At 43.8% G+C, this 21840-nt stretch overlaps 1 protein-coding gene across 2 annotated transcripts in view; it reads right to left on the bottom strand.

The window, feature by feature from the left end:
• Window positions 1–21840, bottom strand: part of LOC135394877 (lysosome membrane protein 2-like) — a 76535-nt gene that overhangs the window by 48628 nt on the left and 6067 nt on the right. Inside the window, exon 1 of one of the 2 annotated variants that reach the window (XM_064625917.1) lies at window positions 4403–4870. The exons of the other annotated variant lie outside the window; for it this stretch is intronic. Coding sequence (XP_064481987.1) covers window positions 4403–4525 — 123 coding nt within the window. The 5' untranslated portion in view covers window positions 4526–4870. Of the gene's footprint in view, window positions 1–4402; window positions 4871–21840 lie in introns of those variants that run through there. 2 annotated transcript variants of the gene reach the window in all.

The following is a 21840-nucleotide window of genomic DNA, read 5'->3' as shown; positions in this document are numbered from 1 at the left end:
AGCGTTTCAGTGCGGTAGCTTTACAGAGCCATCGTTGGCAGTAAAACTTTTTTGAATGCTATTAAATGTTGATTGATAGACTTATAATGTTCTGTAATTTTTTTCTTGCATTGTTATTGTAGTCAGCATGCTGCAAACGCGGTTTGGCAATCATGTGGGGATGACACGTCGCCCTGCTAAGCCACGGACAAACCTACTCAGCGGTTCACCCCATATAGAGCTATTGCTTTAATAGTCACAAATTCCTGAGGTAACCAATATCGCTGAAACTACACGTATTGTTATAAAAGGAACAGAACTCCTTAACCAATAATGAGGATGGACGGCAAGAAATCCCCGCACAGGATAGAAACACGTAAGGTGTGTCAGCCAATAGCGTGGTGATATGCTTTGAATCAGGGTAGGACTGCGCATAATATCGACAATTTCGATAATTTCTTTTGACGGCTGTGCACCGGAAATCTCCGACACACGGTGAAGCAATGTTTACCTCCTCCGCATTGCTACCGTCCTCAGCCTGGATCGAACCCGCGATCTTGAGCTCAGCAAGCCGACTGAGCTACCGAGGCTGGAAAGAGGATAGAAAATGTGGTGCTGACGATGGTGTGTTCATGTAATGGGCATGACGTGAGGACTTGATACGCCAGTTGCTACGCACACTGTCCCTTTGTAGAAGGAATTGGAAGGAAATAGGGAAAAAAAAGTGATACCGCACAGCTATACTGAGAGCTCGCCTCTGCAGGACTGTGAAGATAAAATCAGCAACATCCCTTCTCAAAACCCTAATTCACCCGACATTTTATTTCGTTTCTCAGAGCGTCATGTATAGGTTCATCATCCTATACATTAGGTATAGGGGGGGGGGGATATGTTTATTAAGAAAAAAGAAAGGAAAGGTCAGCCAGGTCGGCTTGCTATTCCAAAAAAAGGAAAATTTGGGAAGAAAAAAGGAAAAGAAAAGGAGAAGAAAAAATGAGAAAAGGGGAAAGAAAAGAAACGGAATGAAGAAAAGAAAGGGGAAGGAAAGAAAAGGAGAAAAGGGAGAGAAAAGAAAAGAAAAAGAAGAAAAGAAAGGGGAAGGAAAGCAAAGGAGAAAAGGGGAAGAAAAGAAAAGAAAAAGAAGAAAAGAAGAGGGGAAGAAAAGAAAAGGAAAAGAAGAAAAGAAGAGGGGAAGACAAAGAAGAAAAGTAAAGGAAAGGAAGAACACAAAACTAAAACTGAAAAGTCACACAGGGTATAGGGTATGGTATTAATCTGCAGGATATCAAATACATGCCATCATAATCCGACACATAGCACGCCCGACGTGCTGTGTGAGCGGGGGAAAGACGCGCGGAATAAGAAATGATGGCGGAAGAATTAGATGGCATTATTCCGTGGCGTCAGTGTGGCGTGGCGCGTGTGCATCGCTGATGTGCAAACACAACGGGAAGGCGTGACAACCCGCAAGAAGCATTCGTTTATTTTGTCCAATCGATCGAACTCGATCGATCAATGACGCCGAACATCGACTACGTTTCCTTCTGTAAAGTGCAAGAAAGCTGCCTAAGAGCAAAACGTCGGGGGTCAGAAGGATACGATGAATTATTTTTTTGTTGTTGCGTGGATGACAACGTGGCAATGTTTGTAAAGTGTCTTTATGAGGACCATGTGCGGAGTTATCTTCAACGTTTGGAAAAAACATGCTTTAGTTCACAAGGTGTATCAAATCACGTGTAAGTTTATATTTCTTTTATTTCTTGTGGTAACAGTGTCGTTATTCTCCAGTCGCTTGCCTGCTTAGTATTTATTTTTTATTTTTAAATCAATTAATCAATCAATTTCTAATTACTTTTAATTTTTTGCAAAGTTTTAGAGTTAGTTCATTTATGAAAGCATGCACTGCGTTCCCAAAGCAGTGTTGCCTGACATAAAGAGCAGTGACACCAAAGGAGACATTTACTGAGTCATGTGCTTGACCTGTTTCTCAAGATTCTAAATAAACCTTTGCTAAGCTTGGAACTCGACTCGGTTTTGGGGTTCGTACGAATATTAAAGTTTGTTTCCTTATCTAATAAACCATTGCTGGTTTGAGCTCTTGCCTGTGGGTCTTGTGGGTTGCTTGTTTGTTTCTTCGCTTCCCAAGCTCAGGCTCTATATAGTGGATATGATCCACCAGCTTGCCTGCGTCTATATACGCCATCTCGTTTGTCATATGTCTATATAACCTTTTGGCAAGATGCCAATAAACAAATACAAGCTTAAGTGGTCAGTGTCTTTTTAACCCATGCGCATGTTGCCTTCAAATGTTCAGTAATGAGGATTCTTCGTGGATGGCCGAACGGAAACAGGGCTTATCTCGTCAGTATACCGACACACTGTAAACTGGAAAGCACCCTTATGGGTGTAAATGGCTTGTCCTATAACTGACACCTCTTTTTACACCGTACATGGTCTGGAACACCCTTTTTAGAGGGTGTATTCCGTGTAAACCACCCCTGGAAAGGGCGCTTTTCTTTGAAAATGCCCTCCTTTGCACCCTTTAAACACCCTTCTAGGAGGGTGTAAGATCGTTAAACACCCTCCTAAAAAGGTGTATAAAGAGTGCAAAAGACGGCATTTTCAAGGAAAAGCACCCTTTCAAAGGGCGTTTTACACGGGATACACCCTCTAAAAAGGGTGTTCCAGACCATACGGTGTAAAAAGAGGAGTCAATTATAGGACAAGCGATTTACACCCATAAGGGTGTTTTTCAGTTTACAGTGCAGGTACCTGTCGGGCACGGTATAGAACCTGGGAACACCTGTTGGCTGCAGGTTCACCTAATCTTGTCTGACCCAGTTGACAGGTGTTACGCGCTTGAATGACAGTGTCGGCTTGGCCATATTTCACAGCGTCCCGTAAGTGATGTGCATGTGATTGTCTAGCTACGTAAGAAGCAGTAAATCTGCATATGACCAACGTGTTTATTTCGTTTAATGTGTGCAGTGAGCATGCCACCAACCCTGTTTTCGGATTGTTAACGTTCGTGGCAGTATGACAATATACGAGGTTAATGAGAATACCAATAAAAGAAATTCAATAAAAGCTTGGTGCAATACAGAAGTACATCCGTACAGAGATAATGGATGTTTCAGCTGTCCAAACCTCTTAAACGGCATAGAAGGCAACTGTTCTGTGTTCAGAGGCACCTTGTAGCTTATGTTCTGTTTTTCAGTTTTTGTGTTCCAGCGTCAGAACAGTTACTTTCGATCATGTTCACCCGATGCTTGTGCTTCGTCCTGTTGCGTGCATGCAAGCGTGAGTGCGTGCGAGAAAACATGTAGGAGAGAATGTGAAGAGAGTGAGGTCCTTTGACAACTCGTCGGTAACCTGTGCCGGTGTGGCATGAGGGCTATCTCACTTGCAGGTTCGAAACCAGACGCACTCTGGCTTTATCACACGACTGATATGTTTCAATCTCTTTGAACGCGTTTCTGTGACATTCTGCATCTGTGGTCGCATCCCTCTGCACAGTTCGAAGCCAAATTACCCGCACAGAGGGGCAGAACGCACGGTATTCAACACATTCTCAAGTTATAAGAATCGTGCAGGTCTCAAATAAGTTGCGGTATCCGAAATAGGCCAACTTTTACAATTTACGTCGCAGGTGCAGTTAACTTATTGAACGAAGTTTCAAGACCGAACGAAGTGCCGAATGCTTCGCGTGCTATAACTGCGGTACACTGTAAACTTTTTCATACCTTTAGAGGTGTGCGCTATGCACATTCAATCTGGTTGCGTAACATTGCATCTCCAGGATGATATTTAACAAAATTCGGAAAGCATTACTAAAGATCAAGTGTCGGTGCAAATCTTGCTTTCATTATGTCTTGGATATCGTAGGTACGAGCTAATGCATATATGCATCACTATCGATAATCGAGCACGCGCAAGTGTCTACAATACTGTTGAACAATGTTGTGATGTTGCAAGACTGAATTTTTGGAGGACAGACAACACTCGAGTAAAGAAAATTTGTGCGAAACCGTGCTCCATTATGATGTTACCAAAATTACACCTAAAAAGGCGTGCGCCATGCACGCTATTACACCTTTAAAGGTGTGAAAAGATTTAGAGTGTATGTTATGTTTTTCACGAGTATTGTTAGAATCATTTATTTTGTGTGTCCTCAGGGCATAGAGCGTCACAGAGGCTAGTAGGGAGATCGATACATTCGTTATACGTGTTCGTGATACATTCATGATGCTAAGCTTGTCAAAAAAATTAAAAATTTTATAGGAGTCGAATTTCGGCGGTTCTTTATATTTTTTATACGAGCCGAATCTATTCATTGTCAGCTACAAGACGAAAGACGAGCTCCATAAAACGAAATAACGAACACGCACAAAAAGAGGTGAGGAAAACGGAAGTTTGTGCTCACCTGTTCGACTTGACTCCTCAAAATTGACGGGAAGTACACATATCCCAGCACTCCAACAAACAGAACGGCCGCACAAATCGCCGAAAACACACCAAGACACACTTTGCTCCTTCTCGTTGTCATGTTGTCCGTTTAACACCAAACTTGGGAACTTGACCACTTGAAAACTTCCCACGCAACGCTTTCAACTCTGTCTCTGTCTGGCAAGCAGAAGTCGTCTGCTAAAAAAGAGAACACGTGCGGTTTTCCGGTGTGTCTGCTCTGAGATGTGTTCTATGCACTGTACGATCGCACGTCTTGTACCAGTTGCGGTAACATTCGTAAGTGTGCGCCGGTTAAGTACCTCTCGCGCCTCTTGGGGATTTCCTTCTTCCCCTCGTCCTTCCCCCTCTCCGTACAGGACGGGCTTGGCCGGAAGGTAAAAGTGTTCGATGCTTCGAACGGCCGACCTCCGTCGTCCGCTGCTCCGATGTCGTCCGTCATCCCGTCAGAGAGAGAGTGTTCTGCATTGCGTATTGTTCGATTTGTCTGAGATCTGCACGCTGCTTCTGTGCGTGAGATGTGTAGCGATCTCACACCTTTTGTTCTGATGACGATCGTTGGTGACAATAATGCCCGTAGAAAGTTCCACGTCAATGGAAGGGAAGTATAGTATTGAACGAGACGATAAAGCCAGAGGGACAGGTCAGACACTTCCGGGGTTTTGACGTCGCAGATGTTGTTGTTGGACTCTAATGAATGTTTCAGGCGTTTGGGTCGAGTGTTTTACATGGATAATGAATCACTTCGACGATGTAACATGCACAAAAGGGATAATTTTCGCGTAGGATCGTTATGGCTATATGTCACTCATCGTCAGAAGTCCCTGAGACAAGTGCACTTTTTGAAATACATTGGCTAAGCGTCGTATCTCCTGGTAGTGTATGTTGTAACATTCCGAGTGTTTTGCACGCCGGTGCCGTGGCATGCTGCTCGGGGGCGATCCGTGGGAATGTACCCTCGTGAAGTGCGAGCCGACTAGCAGTGACTTATCCAGACCCCTCTACACTCTAAATATTTTCACACCTTTAAAGGTGTAAAATTGGTGTATTCTCATGTATTACACCTATTTTACACCCTAGAACCTTGGCTTGAAAATTTTCGAGGGTGTAACTATGGTGAATTACACCCTTTTATGAGACATTGTCAGGAGGGTGTGATGAGGGTGCAACAGAGGGTGTATTTGGAGGTGGGACAGGCTCCATTACACAGGCTAAATGTATTCCTCTTCCTGTGCAGTGTTGGAGTGCTTGTGGTACAAGTTGTGATATAAAGACCAAATGCACAGTTACTCAACATTTGGTACTGTCATCTAACCCCTCAAGGTTAGATGACTGGAAAATATAAAATTACTACTATGTGATAAAGCTGTATTAAGTGATACGTTTGAATACCTTTATGCCTACGTAATGTAGGATATGTATGCTGCATGACATAATGTCAACCTAATAACAGCATAACTATTCAGTTTCTGTGATTGTGTCTGATATGTATGATGCCCGCATATACCCACATCAAGCACCTATAACATGTGTGTGCTGTGCAACATGTGTCTGCAATGTCCTTTTTTTGCTTCACACAGGGTACAGCTGAGTAGTATACCTGGAAAGTATTACAAGTTCAGTGTGAGAAAAGTATATTCTTGACTTTTTAAAGAATATTTTGCATGGCTGTGATCGAAGAGTGATGCTAAGGCCACAATGACACTCCAAAGTACCAAGCATGTGCCTTCTGTAAAAGCTAGAAACACTATATTTTCGCAGTGAAGCTGTAATAATTTCCAGCTGCCTCTTCTATGGTTTGCAGGTTACATTACACCCTTCCATACAATTACACCCTTGATTTCTTGATGGTGTTCCGTTACACCTTAAAAGGTGTGCGCCATGCACATGTTCTTTTACACCCTTTAAGGTGTAAAACTATTTAGAGTGTACACCCCCTAACACCCCCAAAATTCTAGGCATCACCCCCTGCATTTCTTTCCTGTTTTTCAGCTTTAGCTACATGTTGGCAATAACACCTGTCACAACGTAACTGTAACCACACAGTACGGAATTCGAATCCGAGCCGTCTCCCAATTTGCCAGATCCCCCTGCTGAAAATGACAGAGCCAGCGTTCTCTTTTGTGCCATTTTGTTTCGCTTCGCTTTGCTCCACTCACGACACTCACGACTGGGTGAGGCACGGTTTCAGGCGGCGTGGCACTGTGCTGTCATTTCTTCGTCCACCAAAATCGGTTGTCAACGCACGTGAGAAATCGACGCCCCACATGCAAACCTGGGTGTTATATACGTAACCAATGCCTGAACAATGTTGGTGCTACGGAATGCATTTGTAACGGCCGAGACATAGGCGCCGACTGCGGGGGGGCGCGGGGGCCCTTGCCCCCCCGGAACAAGAACTAGGGGGGGGCGCCGCCCCCCCCCGGGAAGTCAGAGACTGACACCAACTTTTGGGGCTCGGAGCGCCCGGGTCAAAAGAGCGAAGAGGCACCAACCCCAAAAATGCATCTTGCAATTTGTAAAATATGTATCCGCCCACCATACTCATTATCACAGTAGAAGGTGAGGCGAAGAACAGAGAGGATGACACAACACATTGCCTGAATTTCTTCATTTTTCTTTTCTTTCCTTCTTTTTTTGTTTTCTTTTCTCTTTTCCTTTTTTGTCTTCCCCCTTTCACTTTTTTTTAATAACATGCCGACATCCATCTGGCTTACCTTTCTTTTTTTTCTTAATAAACATATCCCCCACCCCTGCCAGAGTACTTATTTTGCGGTGCGCCCTTGCCCCCCCTGGGAAAATGAAAACTCTCCGCCTCTGGGCCGAGACAGCACGTCATAGTGGAACCAAAGTGTAAGTATCGGTGTTATGCCGTTGAGGTGGCAAGGCATACATTCTGAACGGACGCACGAGCTTGTTACGTCGTACTTGGTGCTTACTCTCACTGGCTATCGTCATCAATGCTCATCGCTCATGTTTTGTGTTCTTGATCAATGTTACAATATGTAAGAGGTTGCAGAGCCAGGTAGTTTCCGCGGTCGGTACCTTTCAGCATTTAGGCTTGCAAGTGTGGGCGCCGTCACGGGGGGCAAGGGGAGCCCCCCCCCCCCCCGGAAAAAATCCTGGGGGCGCCCATGCTTGCAAGAGTTGACTCAACGGTGGCTTTCGCTATAAAATATGCGTGGTCAGCATACTGCGTTAATTACGTGGATTAGTCAATTAAATAATAGCAGTTGATGAAAAAGCAGCCAGCAGTGTGATTCGAACCAGCATGGGCGTATCGAGAGGGGGCCAAGGGGGGGGGGGTGCCCCCCTCCCCTGGAGCTTCAAGGTCATTTGTGAAAATCGTGCTCTCTTTATTCGTAGCTCATGATTTTTCTCAGATGTCATAGAAAAAAAAAAGACTCTGAACACTTGCAAAGACCACCGCGTCCGTCTCCAGGAAAAGGGTGAGGGGGCTGCACGCTTAGCCCCCTTCTGAGAGCACTTCCCCCCCCCCTGGAAAAAAATCCTGTGAACGCCCATGAACCAGACTCTCCGATTTCCGGTCAAAGGTGCCACAATTTACACCAAGCTAGCTACCCACTAATTAATGTGCCAAGCCACGCTAGGAAATACAGGGACACGCACTATTCAATTCAAGTAAGTATGTAATAAACAACAACAAACACATGGGCTGGGTGAAGAAACTCACTACTCCAGGGCACACTGCATATGGTTTTATATGAGACAGAAAATCATGGAGTGGCAGGATCCAACTGACCGCTACAAGGCAGTTCGTCCTTCTTTGTTTCATTGCCTCAGCTACTACTAAGTATAGCTGAGTATATACAGCAGGCTGGCTTAGAAAGCTCCCGTCATTGCAATTGCTTGTAACTTCCAGAGTCGATTTCTCTTCACTCTCTGCAAACTTTCAGGCTACATTTACGGTGCTTTCAATAAACTAGACCCTGCGCCTCTAAGTAAGAGAAAATCTGCATGTTGTGCCCGTGGTCACCAACACACTGCGTCCTTAAAGCACTGCTTCCCTTTCTGGACAACGTGAGACTTTGAGGTACATTATTATATCTTTCGCGGAACTACTTCTAGCAGTGGGGAAAAACCTCTACACTCTTAAAAATGAACTTCACCACATAGCACGCTCCTAGCCAACCACCATCCCGAATGACAACGTTTTCGGCCCTGGTTTGTTGAAAACGGGAGGAGGAGCCTATTTTGTGCCGATTATGCACGGCACAAAATAGGCTCCTCCTCCCGTTTTCAACAAACCAGGGCCGAAAACGTTGTCATTCGGGATGGTGGTCGGCTAGGAGCGTGCTATGTGGTGAAGTTCATTTTTAAGAGTGTAGAGGCACGCTGTTCATACTCGCGAAGTTCAAATGCCGTTTTTGTGGCACTAAAAAAAGAAGAAGAAAAAAAGGAAGAAGTCGCTGAGCATGTATTTATAGCATTCGTGCCTCATTTTCCCCTTCTTAACTCCACGTGTATTCAAAGTTAAAGCCGATTGAGGAATATGATGTAACAGGAAGGAAATAAAAACACAATAACCTGAACCGAATAGACATCTTTAATTAATATTCAAACGACTTCTTTCCGTGTCTATAAAGACAACCAAGGTCCGTGGGGCTGTGTCGTAACAATTTTACAGTATAACTTCGAGAACACATTGTACGTCATACGAGATCAATTATTGTGTCTCTGATTTTGCCTCTGATACGGTCATCGAACTACGGTATCTTATCGTCCACTTCTGTGACGTCTGTTGTCCAGTTCAAAACGGAAACGTATCTTTATTAAGAGAGCATCCGACGTCGTGTATAGGAAACGCATCGTATCACACTTCGTTGACGTAAGTGCATATCCAGTATCCTTGATTTTCCCGTAGCGAGTCCCACGGGCGGTGTGCATAAACTTGCTGCGACGGCGTGACCTCTAAAAAAGTCTGGCAGCCGCATTTACGATCGAGGTTCCGGAGCTCACCTTGTACGAGAGCTTTTTTATCTCTTTCTCTCTTGCGTCCGCATCTCTTTTGCGGAGTAGCTCGTAGAGGAAGTGATATAAAATAGATGTGGTGTGACGTCACCTGTGTCAGAGTTTCGTTCCGTGGATGTTTTAATTTCCGGAAGTTTATGATGTGAGCAACGCGAGGCTGAGAAACAAATAAAGAAAAAAAAAAGAGGTACGAAGACAAAGACCTTCCATTTCTTCCAATGCGACTGAGGCAGAGCAGGGTGGGTCTGGAAATAACGCGGCATCGAGGTCACTTCGTGAAATGACCCATTGCCAACAAAACACTTTCCCAACGTAAGCTGATTTAAAAAAAAAAAACGAAATAACTTTGAAATAACGGGAGAGAAATAGCTCGTACTAAATGTTCAAGAAACTACTAAAAGTGGATGCAGCGCAAGTCATTTTCGTGCTTCTAAGAAAGTTTATAATGGCGCATTCAGTCCTATTTCCAACATCGTGGACAAGTTCTGTAGCCTTAAATTTTATTTCTGTTGTCGTCACGAATGTTCCTTTCTTTCTTTCTCTCTTTTTTTTTCTTTGTTCTGTCATTGACATACCTTCGAGCTTCCAAGTGAACATAGATACATAGACGGAGAAACGCTAGGCAAAAATACTAATAACTCAAGTATAGAGAGAGAGAGTTAGATTATTGTGTTTCTACAACTGGACACCTGCTACACCAAGTTGCGTTCAGCAGCAAGTGTTGGTTTTGTCTCCCGCACAGACACACTATTCTCTCTCTCCCTCTCTCTCTGAATGATCTCGGCGTCCAAACAAACAGCTCTGTTCCTATTCTGCGTTGTTGTCCTCTTACTTGCGTTACCTCGCTATAAAAGAGCAGTTAAAACAATGCGAGCAAACGGGGTTTTGTGCAGATATCGAGTTCAAGATGCGATGAGAATGTTGAATCATACTGAAGATGCGATGAGAATGTTCTCATCGCATCTTCATCATGATTTATTATGATGAACGAGCGGAGAATATAACGGCAAAACCCAATAATAAGGCGACCACGGGAGATAATGCAAGGTCACGGAAGATCAACGACTCGCTGTCAAATTCAATCCTGTCAACGAAGACATTGAACGAGAATTTACGGTCGTCCCGTCAAGTAGGGTAAGGTTTGCGGAATACAATTTGATCTAGAATAAAGGACACAGCGAATCCTGCACGTGCCTCGGGATTATTATCAATGCTGGAAAGTTTTCTTTTTTTGTCTTCTTCTTCCCCGTTAGCGCCCCGAGGCAACTATGGCTATAAGCAGCGTACAGACGTGGACAGATGAGGTGACCACTGCAGAAAGAAGTGGGGGACAGGGAGTCAGTATGCGTCCTGGGCCGACTTCGGGGGGAACTGTGCCGACAATCCAATGCTGGAGACTCTGGAGAGTCAATTTCGAGATCGGGGGACTAAAATGAGGAATAACTGGGATCTAGGGGGACTAGAAGCTGTAATTGCTCCCATCGTATTCTTGTTTTTTAAATGTATTTTATTTGCTACCTCGTGCGATATGTTGCCAAACTTTTCTTTGGGTCGCTCAGACAAGGCGGCAAGTTTCACTCCTTTGTGAAAGGGGAAAGGGAGAAGGGTGATTAAAAGAGAAAGGATGGGGAGGGTGAGGAATTAAATGAAATGAGAAATTAGAAACGTAGAGGAGAAAGAAATTAGTAAGAAGGGAGGGGGAGAGAGGTCGGCCCAGTACGCACATTCCCCCAGTGCGTTAGCAGCCGTGACGTTACCCACCTCTGTGAGGCAGACAACGGAACGCTTTCTGGAGCACCATCACCGTTATGGCGGACAATGGCAAGTTGAAGATCGGGCTCATGCTCTTGGCAACGCGAGCATGTTCAAATTTTAGACGAAAGTGCTGTTTGTTTGTTTATTTGTTTGCTTGTTTGTCTGTCTGTCTTCTGAACAAAACTTGGGAAGTTTGTTCAACGGACGTAACGCGTCGATTTCTTATTGGAACACTACACTAGAGGTTCAAACTATGCTCATTTTAAAGTGTAACTTTCTGTTTCTTTTTTTGTTTGTTTTTTTCACTTACCAGCTCTTGTGGCGTAGTGGTTAGGATGATCGCTTTCCACGCCGAGAATCGGGTTCGAATCCTGTCACAGACTGTCCTGTCTGAGGTTTACCCTGGGTTTTCCGAAGACTTTGCGGACGAATGTCGGCACAGTTCCCCCTGAAGTCGGCCCAGGACGCATACTAACCCCCCCTCTGTCCCTCACTCCTTCCTACTGTCCTCTCTCCATCTCTCCACATCTGTACGCCGCTCAAAGCCACAGCTGCTTCGCGGTGCTAACACGGAAATTTGAAAAAAAAATTCATTCGTTCATTTATTTAGCTTTTGGTCAGGTGAATGTCAGCGGCTCAAGAATAATGTGTGGTGCACCGATATTTCTCAAATAAAAAAAAATAAAAAAGAACAAGGCTGAGTATACAGGGTGTTCAAAATTAAGCTTTCACGAGCGTTACGTAACCACAGCGATGACAGGAAACCGGATGATAACTTTACGCTACTTGTGTAAGAAACAGGCGCTGCTAATTATGTAGCACCTGTTTCTTACTCAAGGAACAGAAAAAATAGCACTAGTTTTCTTTTGTTCGCCTATTTATAAAGTGCTAGAGAAAGCTTAATTTTGAACACCCTGTATTAAGACATGCACATCGTAAAGCGCTGTACACATCGTAAACTGCAGGAACTTTAAGCGCTCTTTAGCGCATGCAACGAAAAAGCAGGTGTGTCTGACACACCAGGTTGCACTAACAAAGCGTCGAATATATATCGAATATTTATTACATCACATTTACATTACATTTACATTATACTAACAATGCGTCGAATATATAATGAAATAAAAATAAAAATAAATAAATATATAACGATTCGTTACGACGGTTTCGTTATATATACGACGCATTCTTAGTATAATGTAAATGTAAATGTAATGTAAATGTAAATATATAACGCATACAGTGCGTCGAATATATAACGAAACCCTCTATGTTAACATAGAGGGTTTCGTTATATATACGACGCATTCTTAGTATAATGTAAATGTAAATGTAATGTAAATGTAAATATATAACGCATACAGTGCGTCGTATATATAACGAAACCCTCTATGTTAACATAGAGGGTTTCGTTATATATACGACGCATTCTTCGTATAATGTAAATGTAAATGTAATGTAAATGTAAATATATAACGCATACAGTGCGTCGAATATATAACGAAACCCTCTATGTTAACATAGAGGGTTTCGTTATATATACGACGCATTCTTAGTATAATGTAAATGTAAATGTAATGTAAATGTAAATATATAACGCATACAGTGCGTCGTATATATAACGAAACCCTCTATGTTAACATAGAGGGTTTCGTTATATATACGACGCATTCTTAGTATAATGTAAATGTAATGTAAATGTAAATATATAACGCATACAGTGCGTCGAATATATAACGAAACCCTCTATGTTAACATAGAGGGTTTCGTTATATATACGACGCATTCTTAGTATAATGTAAATGTAATGTAAATGTAAATATATAACGCATACAGTGCGTCGAATATATAACGAAACCCTCTATGTTAACATAGAGGGTTTCGTTATATATACGACGCATTCTTAGTATAATGTAAATGTAATGTAAATGTAAATATATAACGCATACAGTGCGTCGAATATATAACGAAACCCTCTACGTTAACATAGAGGGTTTCGTTATATATTCGACGCATTCTTAGTGCAATCTGGTGTCCCCCTCCACAGAGCGAGATTCTGTTCCGTTTATTTGAGATTGCGTTCCAGCCATACCTGGGTAGTAATGTCATTACTGTAATGAAGTTACAGTAATGCATTACTTTTGACCTTATGTAATTGGTGATGTAATTTAATTACATTTGGCCAGTAATTTTAATGACATTACGCACTACGCTTTACAAGAGAATCGAGTGTTCAGTTGAACGGTTTGTGAGTATTGGATAATCATTGTTTGCGGGCCCCAACCTCCGGACAGTCTTCCTCTTGCCGTGATACATTGTGTCGTCTTCGTCTCTACATTGTGGAACGATACGTCATACGTAGGGCCTGACTTTTTAGGGTTAAACCCGTATCCGCCCGATATTTACCCCCCGAACGAAATCTGTAAAATTCGGGTTTAACCGGAATCTACCCGAAAACATCCGGGTCGCGTGGCACACTCATAAGCGTGCATTAAAATAAAGTTTGATAACATTGCTAAACATTAGTGCCATGTTAAGACAAATTTTTATTAAACAAAAAAAATTCACCTGAATACACCCGAATTCCTGACAACAGAATATGCCGTAACGGGATTTAACCCGAATACACCCGAATTTTCAAATGAAAAATATCACCCGATATTTACCCCCCGAATTTGGCCAAAAATAAAATCCGAAAAAGTCAGGCCCTAGTCATACGTCGCACCCTGACATGTAGAAGAGACAAATAGAAGAGAAGACAAGAAGACAAATTAAGCTCGCGGTAATGACTTTACTCTACTTTACATGTCATTACGTTTTCGTAGTGACTGTAATGTAATTTCATTACATTTTACAAGTAATTTACCCAGGTATGGTTCCATGCATGAGAATGGCAAAGGTGCAGCGACGAACCGCCTCCCATTGCTTTGCTCCGCGCCGTTCTCGTGTGGGTGTTCACTTCCTTATTTTCTGTCTTTCGGTCGCAATGACAAGAACGTGCGCCGTGGGGATCACAATGTCCCATTGAACTTTCTCTCTGCTCCACTTGGCAAAGTTGCGTCAGGTCGCCAATTGGAATTCTCATCAATTTCTTTCTGGGATATCGCGTACCACGTACTCTCCTGCAAATCGTCCACTGTATAGGTCACATGTGTTGCCGATGACGTCACGACCACGCGGTATTCCGGTCGGCCAGTGAGCGCGAAATCTATTTTCGCTTTCGCCTCTGCCAAAGAGCGCGTTCGGTGACCGCGCGCGCGCAACGCTGTTTGTTTCTGCGCGCGTAGTGCATTGGATACGATTTACTAGGACATTGTGCACTATGCTAACCGCTTGCTCGATATTGTGTTTGTTTTAGTGCGTCCGCGCATGACAGGCGAAAGCGGCAGTTTTGTGTATGTATGTGTGTGTGTGTGTTTTTCCTATACCTTTCTTATTTATTTATTCAATTTACCCCAAAGGCCCCTTGGGGCATTACATGGGGGGAGGGGGGATAAGGACGGACATAATACAGACAAAAAAAAGGATGTACATGGGTTGTTACACGTGCACCACTTTTTCTTTTTCTTTCTTTTTTTTTTTTTTTTCTTCTCAGGATGCGGTATGTTTATTGGAGTAGCCGAATTCGTCGTGTGATGAATCCATTCTCTCCCCCCCCCCCTTTTTTTTTTTTTCACAACATCAACATCAGCGCGTTTTTCAGGGCTTTTGACCACCATTTTTTGTCGTCTGTTATTTGCACAGTTGGGGATAAAACACATCACAGAGGAAGAGGGCGAACAAATGTCGTTCGAAGGGAGACGCTGGAACTCAACCAGGGCCCGCTTGCACGAGACATTGAGGCTATATTCCTCAGTGCTAGCTTCGGTTGTGCTTTCTGCACGAGGTACTGTCCTCCACGCTTCTCTTTCTTTTAGCGCTGGCAAAGCTATACCGAAGGCAGCACTGAGGTGCAGCCTCAACTTTCGTGCAAGCGGGCCCTGATCGAACTAAAAAGCGTGGTTGAATATTAATGTTTAAAATCAACACGCAAAATAGTTCCACAGACTCCGAGCAAATTGTGTGCAGCTGAATGACGTTGCCAGCGGGCGGCCTCCCACCCTTGACGTCAGCGCCATCAGTTTCCGGTCCTTGCCGCGTCAAACATGGGAAGACGTATTCGAGAAAGAAAAGTCGTCAATTACGCTTTAGTAATTCTCCAAACTGTTGTCGGTTGCCCCATCATTTGATTTTATTTCTTCGTTTTTATGTCATATCGAAAACGGATGCCGATGCCGGATGCACGACTTTCTTAAAAGAAGGACATAAAAAACAACAACGAAATTATGAATTTTTGAGAGCCCTCCGCTTTATGGCGACTGAAAGCAATGGAATATTGTCAACAATCCTGTGTCGTGCGCAGTCGCCATGTCGTCGCCGTGCAGCGTATTTTCTTTTTTTCATTGTGCTTAACGAAAAATGTCCGGATACACTCTAAATATTTTCACACCTTTAAAGGTGTAAAATTGGTGTATTCTCATGTATTACACCTATCTTACACCCTAGAACCTTGGCTTGAAAATTTTCGAGGGTGTAACTATAGTGAATTATACCCTTTTATGAGACATTGTCAGGAGGGTGTGATGAGGGTGCAACAGAGGGTGTATTTGGAGGTGGGACAGGCTCCATTACACAGGCTAAATGTATTCCTGTTCCTGTGCAGCGTTGGAGTGCTTGTGGTACTCAGACCTTAAGCTTGTGATACAAGTTGTGATATAAAGACCAAATGCACAGTTACTCAACATTTGGTACACTGTCATCTAACCCCTCAAGGTTAGATGACTGGGAAATATAAAATTACTACTATGTGATAAAGCTGTATTAAGTGATACGTTTGAATACCTTCATGCCTACGTAATGTAGGATAGGTATGCTGCATGGCATAATGTCAACCTAATAAAAGCATAACTATTCAGTTCTTGTGATTGTGTCTGATATGTATGATGCCCGCATATACCCACATCAATCACCTATAACCTGTGCACCTGTGCAACATGTGTCTGCAATGTCCTATTTTTGCTTCACACAGGGTACATCTGAGTAGTATACCTGGAAAGTATTACAAGTTCAGTGTGAGAAAAGTATATTCTTGACTTTTTAAAGAATATTTTGCATGGCTGTGATCGCAGAGTGATGCCAAGATAGCCAGAATGACACTCCAAACTACCAAGCATGTGCCTTCTGTAAAAACTAGAAACACTATATTTTCGCAGTGAAGCTGTAATAATTTCCAGCTGCCTCTTCTATGGTCTCCAGGTTACATTACACCCTTCCATACAATTACACACTTGATTTCTTGATGGTGTTCCGTTACACCTTAAAAGGTGTGCGCCATGCACATGTTCTTTTACACCCTTTAAGGTGTAAAATTATTTAGAGTGTATGTTCAGTGCATAATGAAATATATTTTTTGCATTGTGCCAAAGATACTGTTTGCGAAATTCTGCTCAACAAATCACCGCAGTCTTCTAGATGAACACGAGACCGTCACATGCGTCGCATATTCGTTGGGGGCACACTGAAATGATCAGCTCCGCGAAGCGTGTTAAATGTCCTTAAACGCCCACCTGAGGGGAATATAAATCACGTACACAACATATCTGTCCTCTTCCCACGACGGCTCGGGTTACGAGGTACACGTCCATCAAGTTACGTAAGGGTCATGATCTCGTATTTGGGTCGCGTGTGGCAGCTGTAAAGTCCGCAGAAAAATGTACGGCGGGTTGCAACACATGGACGATGCCCTGCACCGCATAAAACTCGCGGATCAGGAACGTAAAAGCTGAGCTGCGTGCATCATTAGACAAAGCGTGCCGTATAGCTGTTGCTCGGTAGTAATAAGGAAGAAACCTTCTGGCGCCCAGTTGTGAAATCGATCGTCGGTGTTGGAACGAGCTCAAAATAAACATAATAGAGAGTCTTAGTACACTGTACGCTATCCCTTGCGTACGCAAAGGCGATAGAGTACGATGTACTAAGACTCTCTATTAAAACGTAACACAACGTAATAAATTCATGAAACAACATAAACTCATCCAATACGGTGTTTCCTGCCTCGGCCTAGCGAAGTCGCTGAAAGCGTTCTGCGCGGGTCGAGGTCGGGCATTCCCGCTTTGGAAGCAGCAGCGGATATTCCCATTATTCCCATTATCCCATTATTCTACAGATATCATATAGTGGTTCAAACAATATAAGAACCCCAGGGGTTCTAGATAATTCTGCGGTTTACGCTTCTATGGAACTGTGCACAGTAATGGCTTTTGCAAGTCACACGATTAAGGTACTTCGCAACAAACAAAAAAAAAGAAAAGAAAGAAGAAGAAAAAGGATTATTTCTGCCAATACCAGTGCGAGACATAGTGTAGGGCTGGTCCAGAGATTTTCTCAGCACCCCCCACCAAAAAAAAAAAAAAAGAGAGAGAGAGAGAGAGACCTCAGATATATGTGACTGTCATGCATACCTCCTAAGAAACTACTTGGAGGCACTGGCCTTACTTAATTGCTTTCTATACCCGTTCCATTTCGAGCATCGTTTTCTAGATGTCTTCTCAAACGCTATACAACGACAATCACACAGAAACCCGCGGTGAGCCGCCGTGCGCGCCTCCTTCAGTTGTTGTCGCACCGCAATCGGAAGACGTCGATAACGATCTATGCATACGACAATCGTCAACCTTGCGTCATTACCATCGTTGGATGTTGATCAATGCAACGCCAGCGTGTCAGCAAAGGTCGCTCTATTTATTATGGTCACCGTTGGACAGCACGCTGTTATCGACTGCCTGGTCGTCATGCTTTCGACGACGGAATGCCGCGAAAAATAAATTACATTGCCCAGGTGGTCATTTTTATCTTCTGCTTATTCTCGTTTTCATGCGTCTTCTGGCGCTGTTTGTCTTTCGGCTTGCTCGAAGACAAAAAAAAAAAAAAAAAAAAAGAATTAGATGCACTGCCGGGAACGTTGGAGCATCCTCAGTCTTGCATGTCGCGAAGAAAGCGAACAAAAAGAAAAGTCGGTGTCACCTGCACCACGAAGGTTGTCTATTTCAATATGCTCGACTGTGGGGTTTCCCCCATCTTTTACAGGTCGTCGTATGTAATGCCAAAGGAATGTGAAAGACAATATATAATTGCACCGATGTGAACCTGCATACTAATGGCGAATTCGGGTGGTCATTTCGTAGCAACTTCTTTTTGCCAGATCCCGAGCAGTCATGTTCGCTTGGTCAAAGCGAAGCAAAGTGAAGCAAAGTTCGCGTGGCGCTTTCCGAGAGCAGGAGTTTGCCAGCTAGCACTTTTTTCGCCCGGTCTCGAAACGTCCGAGCTGCGGGTTGCCCAACTATATCCGGTGTCGTCACATCCGCACTGCAAGGGATGCGAGGGACCGCATTGGCCGCATTAGCCACAACGTCGAAGTTCCGTGGGTTAGCAGACGACGAAACCCGAGGATGAGCGACCGCAGCGCCCCTAGCGTAATCCAAGCGGTTAAAACCGCCAGATTTCTGGCATTCATGTTAGGGTGGCGACGATCACGTGATCCACCGCGAACAATCTCTGAGCGCCGGGCCATGTTGTCATGAAATGACCACCCGAATTCACCATTCATTACACAGCAAAATGGCCAATAGGGGCGTAGCAATGCCAAAGGGAGTCTGGCCATTAGGAGGAGCATGAAAGAGAGGCTCGAGCAGTCAATCAAATTGAGCGTTTTTCATTGGCTGCTGTTTCCTATGCGGGCCGCCATGACACCAAAATTTTCCCGAAAATGGCGGCGTAGCTTGGAACGGCGGAGAGATGATTTCATTACAAACTTTTTTCACAAATTACTTCAATTTCGTTCCGTAAGTGTACATTCTGTTGCAATTATCTTGCAAATCATCTTTAAATTACGCTCCAGTGTCGGTGTCTACCTGAAAATAGTACGTTTCGTCGTCCTTGTTAGGCCCAGTAACGACAGCGATCGTAAGCATAGAGCAAGACAAACGCAACGGATGGCCAACAATTAGCATTATATGACAGACTTTTATTCATATACGCACCTTTGCCCGTTCTTCATTCAATCGTGTTATGTTTTATAGTTAAAATACACATAGTACCGGCAGTCCGTTCCAACAATCAATTCTGCCAGCCTTCTTCTTCTTCTTCCAACTGGGTGTTTGCTGGAGCTATGTGATGACTTTGTCGCCTGCAGCTCCATTTCTTGTAGGTGGTTTGATGATATCCACAGAAAAGTCTTTAGCATGTGTCACTCTTGAGTGAATGACACGTGACCAGCCAATCACCAATCACTTCTGCTAGCAAACACTTCTGCTGTTCTGCGTCTTCTCGACATGCCCCTCTCCATCCAGATGGCGCCCTTAAAAGTGGACGCAAAATCCATTATGTTGGTAGGTCATCAGGGAATATCCTATTCAATCTAATCCAATCCAGTTTCCTGAAAATGTCGGCACCCAGTGAATACAGGTAATATATAGCTTGGATAGCCTGGGATTAATAGCGAGCTGTATTTTGGCTCGTGATTGGCCAGAGAACTCTAAAAGTGGGTGGAACTTCAGGTATAGGCAGGTCCCATTAGTGGCCAGACTCCCTTTGGCATACACGGCACTGGCACCGCCTAAAGTCCCTGGATCACAGAGTAAATAGGTGAGAGTGATCCCGGGACTTTAGCACCACGAACACCGAAACTGACCCGTTTCTGACATCACCGCAGACGTTCCGCTATAGTGAAGCAGCGAGGGGAGAGGTCACATGCTCCCGACAACCAATGGGAATGCTCGTAGCGCTAGCTCTTGGACGTCAGAGCTTTACGGCGGACGACGTGTTCGAGGGTTTGTATCTCGCCGAGCGCCCCATTCAGAAAAATAGTATAAAAATATCACAAAAAAATCTTTCTTTTTTCGTCACTACTTTGGTGTGAAGAAATGGTGTAATGGACTACAAATATCAAGAAACTACCACTTTTAAGAAAAAGACATTCACACACAAAGAAAAACATATTCGCCAGCTTTAATAGCGTTGACGAGCGCCCGTGAAGAATTTGAAGTGTTAATAAGGGATTTGTAGGATTACCGAAAGCAAGTTCATATTCGAGACGAAAATGTTCAGTGAGATGAAAGTAACCTTCATCAAGTATTCCCGTGCGCGAAATTAATATTTGCGATATTCCACCAGAATTTCGCGGGAGCCCGAGATCAAAGAAGCTTCTACGATAGGATCTTCCTGGAGTTCGAGTTCATGGGTAGGAAAAATACTAAGACGGTTCTCTCCTCATTAATATAATGAGTTCCTTTTTTTAGGAAGGTTGCCTAAAGCGGATATAACATGGAGGGACGACGTCCAGCATCTGGAGGGAAGTAGACAGGATGCCGGTAAATTTAGGAGGATCGAGGGGCGCGGAGACGGGTATTTTCTTCCAGCGTTGTTTTCTTTTTCTTTTTTCTTCTTCTTATTCTTCTTTGTGTGTGTGTGCGTTAAATTGCTCATCGATAAGCAATTTTTGAAAGCAATTGAAAAACCTCAATGAAAAGGAAAAGATAGAATGTCAGGGGAGGAAAAATAGAAGGGGATATATGCGCATTCCTTCTCTTTGAAGAGGCAGGGAAGAGTCCCTCACGCACCTCAGGGCGCCTCAGCTTCCGAAATTGACAGGAAAATTGGGGAAACAACACACCATCGGCACTTTCGATTCGTCACGTGAAGAAAGGGTGGAAACTTCCAGCGTTTCTGTTTCTGCCTGTTTCTCCAGGACGAATTCGCTGAACCTTTCACTAACACTCCATTTAACGAGTTAAGAAATCGATCTCACTTCGCCATTATTATTATTATTTTTTTAAAGTACACATAGCGAAGGTAATCCCAGTGGGGGAGGTAATGGGGACATAACAGTACCCCACCAGCGGCAGGTGGACAAAGTTGAACCGATACCCCCTCATACGTGACTGACAGTATGGTTGAGTATGGCGAAGATCAGTGACGTAGCCAAGAGTGGGCTCAGACCCCCCCCCCCTTTTTTTGAAATCGTTTGGGAGAGGGAAACGGGGGTGAAATCCTTCTCGCCCATGTAGAGTTGCCATATAGAACCCTTCCCGAAATATACTTCTGCCTACGCCTACGTCACTGTCGGAGGTTTAGGACAACTGGACAACTCCAGTGCGGTGGCTAGAAGTCACTGTAACTCCGATGGTCGGGGTGGACAGCTCCATAGTGCAATGCCCCCCAATCCGTGTTCGGGAAGTCACACGAATGCACTCTTAAAAATGAACTTCACCGCATACACTCTAAATCTTTTCACACCTTTAAAGGTGTAATAGCGTGCATGGCGCACGCCTTTTTAGGTGTAATTTTGGTAACATCATGAAGAGCACGGTTTCGCACAAATTTTCTTTACTCGAGTGTTGTCTGTCCTCCAAAAATTCAGTCTTGCAACATCTCAACATTGTTCAACAGTATTGTAGACACTTGCGCGTGCTCGATTATCGATAGCGATGCATATATGCATTAGCTCGTACCTACGATATCCAAGACATAATGAAAGCAAGATTTGCACTGACACTTGATCTTTAGTAATGCTTTCCGAATTTTGTTAAATGTCATCCTGGAGATGCAATGTTA

The sequence above is a fragment of the Ornithodoros turicata genome, chromosome 5 (assembly GCF_037126465.1).
Source record: "Ornithodoros turicata isolate Travis chromosome 5, ASM3712646v1, whole genome shotgun sequence".
Lineage (NCBI taxonomy): Eukaryota > Metazoa > Arthropoda > Arachnida > Ixodida > Argasidae > Ornithodoros > Ornithodoros turicata.
Note: the sequence above shows the minus strand (reverse complement) of the source record. Positions and strands in the feature narration are given on the sequence as shown.